This window comes from Notechis scutatus, chromosome 3 (genome assembly GCF_049901735.1).
Source record: "Notechis scutatus isolate UNSWTSFEM ecotype Mainland chromosome 3, rNotScu1.2, whole genome shotgun sequence".
In the NCBI taxonomy this organism is placed as follows: domain Eukaryota; kingdom Metazoa; phylum Chordata; class Lepidosauria; order Squamata; family Elapidae; genus Notechis; species Notechis scutatus.
In genome coordinates this window covers 64181802-64196207 of record NC_142011.1, presented here as the reverse complement: position 1 = coordinate 64196207, position 14406 = coordinate 64181802, and the positions used below count along the sequence as shown (strand labels likewise).

Here is a 14406-nt window from a genome sequence, read left to right as displayed (position 1 = left end):
ACATTTCAGACAGTGCAGCATTAAGGAATGTGTAATGTACATTATGCCTTCCAAAAACAAACAAGTCACTCAGTCACATTTTCCAACCCAAGCACGCTTACAATAACAATGTTTTATTTATTTGAAAATCAGCTTTAGGGATTTGAATTTGTAATTATTTCTAAAATGTGGTTTTTTTGAAACTTAATATGTCATATAGGATGCACCTTTTTGAAGTTTAATAGCTTGACATTAATACAAGTGGAAGGGAGGGGGAGGGAAGGCAGATGTATCCCTCAAAGCAGTTTGTAGATTCTGTGATGTACGCAGAAGCAAGTCCCTCTCTTTCCTTGTATCTTTTTGGATGGTCTTATTGCAAAGAGCCTCTTTAACTTTTCTATTCTGTTTTTCTCCCTTCTTCCTTTTTCTTCCTTTGTTTGTACCGTTTATTCCATATTCTTTCTTCCTATCTGAAATACTTCTAATCAGCAAAAAGGTACAGTAATAATTTTAACTAACCTTTTATTAATAACTTATTTTCTCTTACTGAACCTATTTTTACATTTTTACGGTATTTATAGTCTGCACAAGATAACATCCATTTTTATCCTGTTAATCTTCCCAGGGATTTTAGCTTTGTATCACACCAGCAGCTTTTGTTTTTGATTAATGAATATATAGTAAATTAGAATGCATCTTGCATGCTGATGTTAGTGCTTCAAATGCATGTAACACAAAACTGGTAGTTCATAACAGTTTAAACTCCAATCCCTTTTATAAGCGAGCTGTGTAACTGAATACTGTGTGACAGTGAGATTGAAAAGGCTTGGACTAGTATGGATGGGCTTTTTCTGGTCTAGTTTTCTCAGCCTTAATAATGTGTCGTCATTGCAGGGTAGAACTCTACCTGGTTAATTCCATAAGGAATTATTTAATGGTTTCCATCATCCTTCTTCAAATTTCAGTTCTCTCTGTGTTCAGTAAATTGACTTTCATATACAAGTTTTTGGGTACATATCAGGTTAGCCTTTGGAATCTCAAGCTGGTGAATGATCTTATTATTCCTTTGGAAATTTCCTGCTAGCACAAGAAGCAGGACTACTTATTCCTTTGGAGGTGTCTACAAAGAAAGGGGATTTATATGGACTGCCTATTTCTTATTGAATGCATGTGGAATTGATTTCAGATTCCAAAAGCAGGTCAATCTGTCATTTATCTTCTCTGAAAGGAGAATCTGTAAATAATTACGAAGATCTGCTAGAATGTACTGGTTTGATTGAATAGCAGATTATTAGGTTAAATTTAGGTCTCAGGCTATCCTGAAACTGGATTACATGTACATTTTTTTTTAAAAGCAGTAAGCTGATTTTTCAATATTGGCAATGCTATTAACTTTGTAATCCAAAATCATTTAATTTTGTCAGAACTTTTTTGGGTGCCAGTGAAAAGGTATTAAAACTGTAGCAAAAATGCTTTAGGATGGTGTTCTATAATCATTCTAAGATCGGGTATGATAGCTCAGCCTTCCATACTGTGGGATAGCAGACATTAGAGAGCAATGGTGGGGCCAGCATGTAAACAGAATAAAGAATAAATATTAAAGATCAAGGCTGCCTCTTAATTTGTTTTACAGTCCCTTGCCTATGTTAGCTAGGGTTAAGTCCCAAGACAACTGTGGAGTGTCACATTATCATTGTAATAGATAATGAAAGATAAAATATGCATATAAGGTAGAAAGCAAGTTTCCTTTAAAAATCCGATTTTGAGAAATATATTTTAGATTGAATTTTTTAAATACTGATTTATGTCAGCATGAATACCTTCAAGGCAGTCCAGGTGATTTTCACTATGAACACAATGGCCAATGAGCTGCTTGTCTCTTGTCATATAGAAATACTGTTGCATGAACTGGTGTTTTCTATCTGCGAGTTGTCCATAGAACTCAAGATGCATGACCATGAAAACTTGATAAAATATCTGCAGAATTGTATGCATAGTTTCTGAGTATTGGAGACAGCAGAGGTACTTCTTAAAAGTGATAATATGAATACTATATATAAACTATTATTAAGTCATTGTAAATAGTTCAAGTTTGGATTGCAGTTTTTCTGACTGCACTTTTATCCAGTTGACTTTATTAAAACTTTATTAAATTCCCAAAGGTGTAAAGCATTTTGGCTAAACTGAGAATGAAGAGAATAAAAGAATAAAAAGTGACCTTTCCAGCAGACCTGGATGTAAATTTGCCTTTTATGTATATTTGCCTGTAATTTGTAGTTTCAAGCTGAACACACAGTTAAATGCTTTACAGCATGTTTGAACATCACCAATGAATATTACTGTTTTATTTTGTTAACATAATAGTTCATAACTTTAAGGAGGATGTTTTCAAAGCAAACATAATTTCCATGTTACCTATTTTTCCCCTTGTTCCTCTCCATACACTTATAGAAGCCGTATGCTTGCCAGATTCCTGGATGCTCTAAACGTTACACTGACCCAAGTTCCCTTAGAAAACATGTGAAGGCTCATTCTGCCAAAGAACAACAGATGCGTAAGAAGGTAAGACCAACATTTCAAAGATCAGGAATTCCAAGAAGTATATCTCTACATGTTTAACTGAATGGATATTGGTTTTTTTCCTTCAGTGATTTCACTACAGGAACAGGACCCCAATTCATTTTCTTAAACTTATAGTGTTTGCCTTAAATGACACTCTTTTGCTTGCAACTATAGGACATGATGAAATTGTACCCCTTTAGGTCAATTGATGAATTGTCTCTGATCAGATCCTGAAACTTGTCTACAGATCGTCCTTGATTTATGATTGGCCATTGTAACAACTGTTCAAAGTTATAACAGGCTCAGAAAGGGTACTCTAGAGGCCATAAAGCTTATCACATCACACAATTGTATTTTGGGTGACCAGTTGCCAAGAACCTCACAATCATGTGATTACCATGGAAATCTACTATGAATGTTGTTGGGGAATGAGTACAAAAGTTACTATCAGGTGTCAAGCATTTCATTTTCAAGAATCCATCAGGAAGAGAAAATGAGTGAATTTTCTGAACAGGAAAAAAAAAGCCACAACCTGAGTGCTATGAGGGAAATATCCTATTCCTGAAAGAGGCTAATAAAGCATCTGGCATCTGAAGCATCCATGGCAGAGTGATGGGGCAGTGGATATAAAAAAATCACAATGACAGATGCAATCATGCAGTCGAAGCCTTGCCACTTTGTACATGTCTAGATGAGATACAAAAGAAATGAGGGTTTCATATTGCAGTTGTAATTCCTTTCTTGAGTAGTTCTGTCATACAGATTTGCAGATGCCTCAGTTAGTACCAATATTTTCCAGACACAAGATTTCTTAGAACCAAGGATATAGAAGTTGTATAGGCTTCAGGTTTTGAGGCAAGCTTCCCCTTCCTCAAGTTTTTAACCTGAAATGTCTTATTGCATGCAGTACATCTGCTTCAACATTGAACCTTTACTTCCTACTTTATTTAAGCAGCACTGCCCCAATGAAATGAATTCTTAGATGAAAACTAAGCAGTTATGCAATACTTATAGCAGTAGTAGTAATAGCATAAACCTTGATTAGCTGGTTTATTAGCTAGAATATTGAATGTTTATACAAACTGACTGTAAGACTGAAGGTTAAACTGCTTGGCCTAGATCTTTTAATTTAGAATAACCAAACCAAGAGAAGGGCAGAATTGAATTCTATAAACTTCAAAACAATAACCATTTATTAGCCCAGCCATAACAGGGGATAGATATTTTGGAGTAATTTGAGCTTTGTGTTATGACAAAACCTTGGCAGCATTAGTATGTTTGAAAAAGAATTAGAAATGCTTTTCTTTCTTAATTCTCCTCTCCTGCTGTTTCTAATATGATCGACATTGTGGTTTGCGAAGAGAGCATGCTTGAGACACTTTTGCCAGTGCATTAATTTACATGGAAAACAGCTGACAGATCATCAATACCTTTTGCACATGAGCAACAACCTACCATTTTGCTCATTTTAATCTGAGAAGTACCAACATTTTTCCTTATCTAGAAAATTCCAACCAAGACAGTTACCAATTGATGCATTTCTTTGAGAAACAGAACTTAAGGTATGAGAGGCAAATACTGTGCAGCTCAGTTACTCTGTAAAATTATAAAATGCATAGTAATTTTCTAAGAATCAACATGATGCTGGTAGATTAGTATGATAAATTTGCATATGCAAAAAACCCAAATTAGAAGAAGCACCAAGCACCTAATATATCTCCCCTTGCTGAACTAAGGGAAACAATGATGTTTTGTTTTTTGCAGATATGTATAGGCTATGGGCAAAAAGCCATATGTATTAAATTAGCTTCATTTGAATTCTACTCTTTGAAATGAACATCTCTTTCTTATAGCTATATTCATATTCTGATGCTGAACAAGAAATATTAAGTGAATGCTTAACTATGCAGCAGCTTCACCCTTCTTCACAACACATTTTGGATGGGAAGTGTGGGAGATCAATGAGCCACCACGACCTCATTACAGGTGGGAGTATTTCTTTTAAATACAATAAATAGGATTAATTGTGAAGAACTCAGATGCAAATTCCATCTAAATATAAAGCTTGCCAGATGCCTCGAACAAACATATCAGTATACCGTTCAGGCTTTTTTAAAGAATATACTACTCCAAAGAACATATCAGAGGAAGAATGTAAATATGTTCAGACCTGAAATTCAAAAGTAAGATTAAAACAATTTATTAATAATCATGCTGTCAAATTAAATGTGTAAATAATCAACTTATATTTTGAAATATGCTCCTGATATAGCTGATGGCATTCTTTTGAGTTATATTTTTAGACAGTATAATTATATTTTTTCCCAACAAGAGACAATTTATGTGAGGGCCAATTACAATGCTTGACTACTGTCAAGAAAACCAGGAAAATCCACAGAGGACCAATTACTTGATAGGATTCTCCTTTTATCTTCTACCACCTTCTCATTCAAGTAAAGGTTCTCTGGGGTTATGAAATAAGAATGACTTCAAACTGTAAACTTGGTTTAAAAAGAGCCACATTCTGTATGTGCATGAAAGCATTGAACTTAGGAAAATGACAGAATGCTATTCCATAATGACCTCTTTGGAACATGCAAAAAAGGCCATGTGGCCATCTCTATTAACAGCTATAGTAGTTTAAGACAGAAGCAGTAATTGTGGTCTTGCATTTTCCACAAATTTCCATTAAGCAACCTTTCCATAACTTTATGCCCTTCATATTGTATGTACGTGGTCATGCAGTGCATAATTTCTAGCAATTTGAAATTTGCTGTCTGATCTCATCTGAAGGAAGTCTGTTTACCATGTCATGTAAAACAGTTTGTAGCCCAGATTGCCATATTGGTGATACTTTGAGCTCAGGTGATCTACATGTGCTATAGACATCTGGAATGCACCAAGTTGGAGCAGGACTGAAGTGATCCTTGGCTAAATATAGCTATTAATTCAAGAATAATGGGTTGGAACCTTAGGGGTAGGATGTCAAACTGCCAAAAGATACATGAAAAATGGAACATAGAGCAGCAAAGACATCTGGCCACCAGGTCCTACTTAGAACCAACAGATAGGTTGCAAGCTGTGGTAGGATTCCGTTTTGAAGGTTACTTTATTAGCATTAGTGAACCAAATTACTTTGTAGTATACATAGCAGACTACAGGCTTTAAAAAAATGTACTGTCAAATCTTCTATACTATGCCTCATTCTATTCTCTTTGAAAATAGTTAATACTAAATTGCTTTTTCAAAGAAATCATAACTTAATGAATAGAGTGCTGCTTATTCAGATTACCTAGAACCTTTCCCCTTCAACTAACATATTTTAAATATACTAAGGACAAAGCTAGCATCTGGAGATATTTTCTGTGATTCTTCTCCTGTTATGCTGAATTTCAAAGTAACTCCATGTGCTTAGGCTAAAAGGGGAGAATATTTTAAAAGTGCTCTTGTGGTTACTGGTTTTGCAGTGCTGCATTTCAAAATAATTAAAGTGAATGCAGTACTGCTGCTTTATAGAAAATTTAGGCTGCAAATCCTTATGTAAAGAATATCAAAAGAACCTCGTTAAACCAGGCAGAGAGGCCAGGTAGCCCAGCTCTCTGTTGCCATCAAGAGCCAACTGAACAAGTATCTTCCCTAGTTCCCAACATGTTACTGTTATAATGGAATTGTTTCACATAATTTGCAGTGCACCCTAGGTCCATGTGTATGATAATTCTCTGTGTGAGAGCTATTGCTACCATATCAGTTTTACAAGAGAGACTAGCTCACATCTTTCTAATTAATTTGCTATAAATCCAGTTTAAAACACAGATAGATGAAAAAAATCAATTCAGATAACTTTGGATGTAACATTATCACCTGAAATTTAAAGTGAAATCTTTGTAAAATCCAAAAGTTAGTACAGGGTATTAACTTCCTGGAATATGAACCAACAGTTATAATGTTTGTGATAGTGGTGAATATCTGTAGAATGAGGGTGAAGGTTCATTTTCTGAGCTTGTGGATTGGTTTCTGAACGTTTCATTACTAGGCTAGGTAACATATTCAGAATTTAGGGGATGTCAGTGTTGCTGTTCTGCTTATAAGGGCTTCATGTCATCAGTAGATCTTGTGATGGGGAGGTCACATCAAGTGAAGATCTTGTGATGGGTTAGGTGTGGTTGCATCAAGTGAGGGTCTTGTGTTGGGCTTTGTGATAGATCAGGTGAATGTCATGTCAAGGTGAGGGTCACGTCAAGACCCATCGCAAGATCTTCACTTGATGTGACCTCGCCATCACAAGATCTATTGATCACACAAAGCCCTTATAAGCAGAAAAACATTGACACTGACATCCCCTCAATTCTTCTGAAGATGTCACCTAGTCCGGTAACGAAATGTTCAGAAACCAACCCACAAGCTCAAAGAACAAATCTCCACCCTCAGTTAAAAAGCTTTTTTAAAATAAATATTTAACAGATATGGATAATATTTACAAACACGATATGTTTTCTGTGTGAATGAAGCTTGCCAGTTTTCAGACCAAAAAGTCAGAATAGTTTTTATGACACATTATTAAAATAAAAGAATTCTTACATTGAAATTTGTGAATATGGTGGGCCCTCAAAGTGTAAAGGGCTTTTTTAGGAGAAACTTTTAAAATGTTTTATTTTTTTTTAGCAAATGTGACTGAGTAATTGTTAGCCTCTCCTGAGAGAATAAAGTTTCCACAAATTTATCCAGAACTGATGGAAGGGAAGGATTGCTCCAAAGAACTTGGCAGAGACTTAAAAGGGATTCTTCTTTTCCCATCACTTTAGAAGAAATTTATATGAATGTGACATATATTGTAGAGATAGGCTTTAAAAATAATCTGCAAAATTTTGGAAGCAAAGGTGGAATGCAAGTGCTATTATTACTAAACAACAGTTTTAAGTAGTTTTGTTATTTTGGCAGAAATGGGCAGTATTTTTTGCAGATATTAGTTTAAAGAGGGTGTGAAACACATTCTTGAGAGAAGTGTAGCAACAGCATTTGTACTCATTAAAATATCACACAAGAAATAAAGGAGCCTCTTGCCAGTTCATAAGCTTATAAAGAAGTACTTGATGCAAAACTCAGTTTCTGAAAATAATTGACACACAACCAAGATTTTAGCATTCAAGCCGCTTGTGCATGGAATAATGGGTTGGGGCTTTCTCACCCTTTTGCTGCAGAGAGGTGAAGACCACAGCTGATCACTGTGGCTTTTGAGTTCTGCAGTCCATCTAACATCTCCTTGCTTGTAAACATTTCCAGACATTCCTCCCCTTACCCGCTTTTAGGCAGAGAAGTTGTATTCTTTACTCACTTTGCTTCATGGGGAAATCCAGGTTAATTGAGTGGTTTTCTTTACTTTATGAGCAGGAGTACAGAAAACAGCACTGTTTGCATGATATTTCTCGTCCAGTTACTTATAACTCAAAGATACCCTTCTTAATTTGCAGACAGGCAGCATCTTCAGGAAAAGCAGTGGAAAGTATATTTTTAGTGCTGATAGTAAACCAGATTCTGAACCAGATTCCTACTTGCACTTTCAGTCAAATACAGATAGTTATAAATCTAATGGTAGGGTATATAGTCACTCCTTGTGTAAAAGCAAAGTTGTCAGTCACAGCCTACTTTTTACTCTCCATTCTCCCTTTGCCTTGTGTGTGTGTGTGTGTGTGTGTGTGTGTGTGTGTGTGTACTTGTGGAATGTATTCCCAAATTGCTGAAGGGAGAGGGCCTTTACAGAAAGCAAAAAGACAGCAAATGTGCCGCTTTAGTCTGGCAAGATTTATGTATGGCTCAAGGAATCAAAAATGACATGTATAGTTGTTTTTGAGCAGTTACCTTATTGTGTTCACCTATTGACAGAAATCTTGCCAAACTAAAGCAACAGTCTGCTAAATACTAGATATACTCCAGTGACATTCTAGGGAGGGTCTACTTTCGCCCTTTTCCTGAATATGAAATATTCTAAGCTTCATGATCTCTTTGCTCTCTGGGCAAGGGCCCCTCCCTCCTGCCACTTGGGACTGCATTCCACAAAGTCATTTTTATCTGATTCTGGATTGCCTAAATCACTTTATTGTAGTTCTAATCATTTTGGAATAACTTGATTGGTTTTGGAGAAGACTCACATTACTTCAGATGACGTGCAATCTTCTCTGAAGTAGCTCATTGGGATTCAAATAGTTTTCAGCAGATCGTATCCTTCGAGCATTAACCATCCACTAGGCTATGATGACCCCAGTTTTGAGATGTTTGTGGGACTTACAGAAAATAATACAGTGTTGAGAACTTTTTGTTTTGTTTGCTTTTTCTGAACTTGCAATTTTATTTCTTTTATCTTTGCAGTTACTTGGCAGAATCCCTAAAAAGCCTTTATCCCAGATGATTATGTTGCTAGTTTTCTAACAGATGTTAGTGCTAAAGGTTAAGCCGTTTAGATTTTGATGGATTACATGTATTTATAATCTGAAGTGGTTAATGTGTTAGGAAACCACACACATACACACACACACACACACACACACACACACACACACACGCATCAAGCTAAGATATACACCAGGAGTCTGCACTTATGCAGCTTAGGTGCAGCACATTGTATCTACAGTAAATGACTGCTCCTCGTTTGAACATATAAAGGAACTAAAATAACTAAATATTTTGGTCTTTAGGATATATCCAGGAAAACAAAATTTGAGCCTATGTTACTATAATACCTTGCTTTACTATAATTACATAGTTTCTGCAGAATAGACAAATAGTAATTTGCCCAGAATACTAGTTAAAAATATTTTCAGCAAATTAGCAGCATTGGATGTTTCTTAGTGATGATAATGGATAATGTCCTAAAATTGCTATTTTATTTTATTTCATTTCATTGGCATGTTATTTATCAATGTAAACAAATAAGCTTAGTATAAACTGGAATGTGTATCATTTTAAAAACCTCGCCAATCCTTTCAGGGACACTTTAAATCTTATGGGAGAAACGTGCAGCCCCTTTTAAATGCAATTTCCAGAAATAAATGAGTATGAAATGGTTGCTTTTTAGTGCCCAACTTATGAACGTTTTGTTAGAATGCCTACACAGGATCCCATGCAAATAGACCTCTATCCACATATTCAGAGTCTATTATAAATATTTCTATATTTGCTTTCTATCCCACCTTTATTATTTTTACAAATAACTCAAGGCAGTGAATCTATCAAACACACTTTTCTCCTCCCATTTCCTCCACAACAGTAACCCTGTGAGATGGATTGGGCTGAGAGAAAATAACTGGCCCACAGTCACCCAGCTGGCTTTCATGGCAAAAGCGGGACTAGAACTCATGGTTTCTAGCCTTGTGCCTTAACCACTTGGTCAAACTGGCTCTCTAATAATTAATAATTAAATGGACACTGTGTTGTAAACATGAGAGATCTTTGTTAAGCTGTCAATAAAACAACCACTGGGATGTTATCACAGTCTAATTATATTCATTGTGACCTCATCTCTGAAATAGATATCTTCTTCTGTTCTTATTTGACTTATCTGTCTTCCTTCTGTTCTTATCTGAGATTTGCTAGCAAAAGAACTTGGTATGTGTTTAAACAGCTAACCCCCAATACATCAAATTCTTTTTTTTGCTTTACTTTACATATGACACTTAAATTCACTCCATTCTAATATATGCGATGTTCTAGTATATGCCCCCAAATGTTGGGAAAACTTATAGAAATAGTTGATATTTTTATTTTTTTGGAAAAAAATCAATTTAAACATTGGTAAGAATCTGTATACCTCAACAATCTGTAACTGCAATCTAGGTAGATTTTCCTTTCCAATGTTGTATAATAATCACCTTGGTGTCGTTGTCAAAGTCTGCTTCGCAATAGTCTAAATAACATAACATTCCTAGATAGAAATGGTAGTTCTAAAATTACTGTTCATAGGTCCATAAATTCAAGACAAAAATGTATCAACTGAATGACAAGCCATCTATAAATTAATGTTTCAACTTCTGTATTACATTTCTAACATTATGAAAATAGCCTTTCATAAGCAATCTCTGACTTGTCCAATAAATTTGAAGTACTATTGTATGAACCACATTTGAGATCAAAAGAAGCTTGTTTCACAATTTTTAAAATAAATCGTCACTGGTTTAAAAAGCATCTGCTTTTTGAGTTTGCATACCTGTTAGCTTTTAGGGATTAAAAAGAAATGGTACCCCAGATGTATGTCTAGACATTGTAGATAAACTAATACTCTCAATCTTTTTTCTTGTTTAGAATTAGCTAAAATAATTTTCTGATATCTCATAGTAGCCAAAACAATTCGTCATGCTAAAGATAGAACTTAAAACTGCAAACCTTACTTGGAACTATCTACTTAAGATCTTTGATTTCAGTGGCTGCTAGAATTTTGCATAGGGTAAAGGAAAACAATATTTAATGTGCAAATAGATGATAATTGTTTAAAACAGTCAACTGATTGTAGTTGTCTTCAATTAGGGTATGTGTAAAACATTAACAGTATAGTGTAAATTTATTCCACAAAAAAGAAACTTCTCAAAAAATAACTTAAAGTTTACTAAAAAGTGTACAAAAATTAAAATTGCTTTTGTAATTGTGAATACTAACTAAAAATTCTCTTTTTACGACCATGTAATCCCTAGACAGCAATTTAAGAGATCTGTAGTTCTAGATATAAACAACCCATGTGCATTCCAAGCAAAAGAGTTTATTGATTAGAGTCTAATTTCTCAGTTTTAAATTATTAAAATTTGAGGCAATTGTATCTGAAGGACCAGAGCATTACTAAGATAGATTCAATTTAAAATCAAATCTATTTATAATAGAATTGTCCTGTTTTATAAAAAACAAGAGATACGGATTTATTTCCCTTAATTTCCATATGATTTCTTAACTTTCTTTCTTTCCTAAAGTAGAATTAGCTCTGCTCCTAGTTCCATTGTACTATTCTGCTTTTTAAAATCTTGTTCTCTGTATGAAATTTATTATACAGGTAGTCCTCAAATTACAACCATTTGTTTAGTGACTATTTGAAGTGACTTATGACTATTTTTCACACTGACAACTGTTGCAGCATCCTCATGGTCATGATCAAAATTTAGATGCTTGGCAAGTATTTATGATGGTTGCAGTATCCCAGGGTCATGTGATCAGCGTTTGCGAACTTCTGACAAGCGAAGTCAACAGGGAAGACAGATTTTCTTAACAATCATGTTACTAACTTAGCAACTGAAGAGATTCACTTAACAATGGCAAAAAAGGTTGTAAAATGGGGCATGACTCACTTAACAACTGCCTTGCTTAGCAACAGAAGCTTTGAATCAGTTATTGTCATAAGTCGACAGCTATCTGTAGTATGAATGTTAAAGCTGACTCAACAGCAGCTTTGATAATCCTACTTCTGTACACGTGTTTCAGCTAAATCCTATTGCACTCCGTAACTATGAGATTGTGTCTTAATTTCCAAATTGTTACTCTTATGAAAATACTCTGTTGCTTGCAAGGTATGTTTTTAACAAACTTACGTCAAATACTTTTTTTTTTTGCCATATTATATTGAATTATTAAATTCAATTATTTTATTACTCTTTGGCCAGGATCAGTAGGACATACCTAAACTACATTTAGACACTAGTGTACGTCTCATCTGATTGTTATAAGACTTAGGTATTTTTAGTTTGCCATGGTACCATTATATTCAGAAGCAAGCTCCAAATGATATTGCCTACAGTATCTTTTTTGTTTATGTCAACTGCTTCATTTGTTTATTCAGAAGTGCAACTTTTCAGACAGCGTAAGCTTTCTGGAAGTGAACGGCTCTGGAAGCACCTGTATTCTTCAGGAATCTAGACATGTGCTTTTTCTCCCTTTTTTCACCTCTTATATGGGACATTTATTTGATTTCTATTCCAATCAAATAGTAATGTGATGGCTAGGAATAATATACCATAATAATAGAATGTAATCAATGTAATGTAATACAATATAATATAACATATTTTAAAATGTCATATGAATATTAGCATATGGACTAAGCACACCAAGATGCCCTAAGAAAGAAATTATAACATCCTGAAATCATACAGGTGTCTGAAATATAAATGAAAACAGAGGCAGAATCCATTATACCAGTGGTGGCTAACCTTTTTGGTGTCCTGTGCCGAAAATTGCATGCATGCTCATGTGCACACGCTCATATGCCAGCACCCAGAAGGCAATGCGCGTGGCCCCCACACCCCCAGCGCATGCACATGTGATTCTCCCCCGTGCCGCCTTCTTACCTGCACTGCGCATGCGTGCGCCTCCCAGCTGATTTTTGGTCCATTTGAGGCCTTTTTCAGCCTTTCAGAGACTCAAGGGAAGCCTCTGCAGCCTTTGGTGGACGAAAAATGGGCCCATTTCATCACTTCTGGTATTTCTGGAAATACAGGAAGTGATGAAACAGGGCTGTTTTGGGGCCTTCAAAGGCTGCAGAGGTTTCCCTCAAGCCTCTGAAAGGCCGAAAAAGGCCTCAAATGGGCCGAAAATCAGCTGGGAGGCACGTGCATGCGCAGTAAGGTAAGTTTGGGGCTCGCATGCCTACACAAATGGCTCTGTGCGCCACCTGTGGCACACGTGCTATAGGTTCAACATCACAGCATTATACTATCTGCAGAGAATAAAATTATAAAATAACATTTTTTTTAATAGCTTGTAATAACTTGTCATGTGTTCTCAAAAAGACTTTCCCTCAATATAAGAAAAGGCTTGTGGTTGGAGCAGTTATCAAAATATGAGGGGGGAAATGGAAATGTGGAGAGTGCTAATACACATCACATGCAAATCCAACTGTTTGTTCCAAAGCCAGTACTGTAACAGGAAGTCAGCAAACTGGGATTAAAAAATGCAAATTTGGGGAAACCAGTTTGAGTTTTGAAGGATGTTAGTTTATACCATTCAGTATAAGTCACTAGAGTTGTACACTCTCTTACTAATGTTCATATAATTTCTTGATTCATTTTAAGAGGTCGGTGCTGAATTTGAATGTCTTTCCTGATATCAGCATTGGTAAAAACTTTTATCCTATTTGTTATTTATTCAGAAAGAAAAACAATCTATGCATTAAAATAATGTTAACAGCTTGCTAAGGGGTTATTTTAAAGCTGGTATACAGGCAATCCTCAACTTATGGCCACAATTGATCCCAAAATTTATGTTGCTAAGTGAGGCATTTGTTAAGTGAGTTTTGCCCCATTTTACAACATTTCTTGCCACAATTGTTAAGAGAATCACTGCAGTTGTTAAGTTAGTTACACAGTTGTTAAGCGAACCTGGTTTCTCCATTCCATTGACTTTGCTTGTTCGAAAGTCACAAAAACTGATCACATAACACTGGGACACTGTGATTGTCATAAATATGAACCAGTGGCCAAGCATCTGAATTTTGATCATGTCACCATGGGGATGTTGCAACAGTCCTGAGTGTAAAAAACGGTCATAAGTCACGTATTTCAGTGTTGTTGAAACTTTGAACAGTTAGTAAATGAAGTTTTATAAGTTGAGGATTACCGGCAGAAAAATAGGATTCAAAGTTGCGCAGTCATAAGAACGATTCTCCCTTAATCTATAAAAAGACTTGGCATTGGCATTGTATTTCCAATGACCTTCTCCTCCTCCTTTTGACCTTCAGTTCAGGCAAGCATATTTCCCATGTAGGCAGCTTGCTTCATGAACAATATTAGGAAAGTTCAGAGATCCAGAGCTTTTATGCTTCTTCGGTCATTTCACTTTAAGTGGCCACTCCCTGTGATGCATGTGAAGGTTTGGTTATGTCAAGGAACCGAATTCAAT

General features: G+C 35.5%; 1 protein-coding gene across 4 annotated transcripts in view; it reads left to right on the top strand.

The window, feature by feature from the left end:
- The window catches only part of GLIS1 (GLIS family zinc finger 1), a 219282-nt gene that overhangs the window by 170587 nt on the left and 34289 nt on the right, over positions 1-14406 (top strand). For all 4 annotated transcript variants that reach the window (XM_087960295.1, XM_087960293.1, XM_087960294.1 and 1 more), the window contains exons 6-7: positions 2431-2541; positions 4395-4527. In XM_087960295.1, the coding sequence (XP_087816421.1) occupies positions 2431-2541; positions 4395-4527 (244 nt within the window). The remainder of the gene's footprint in view (positions 1-2430; positions 2542-4394; positions 4528-14406) is intronic.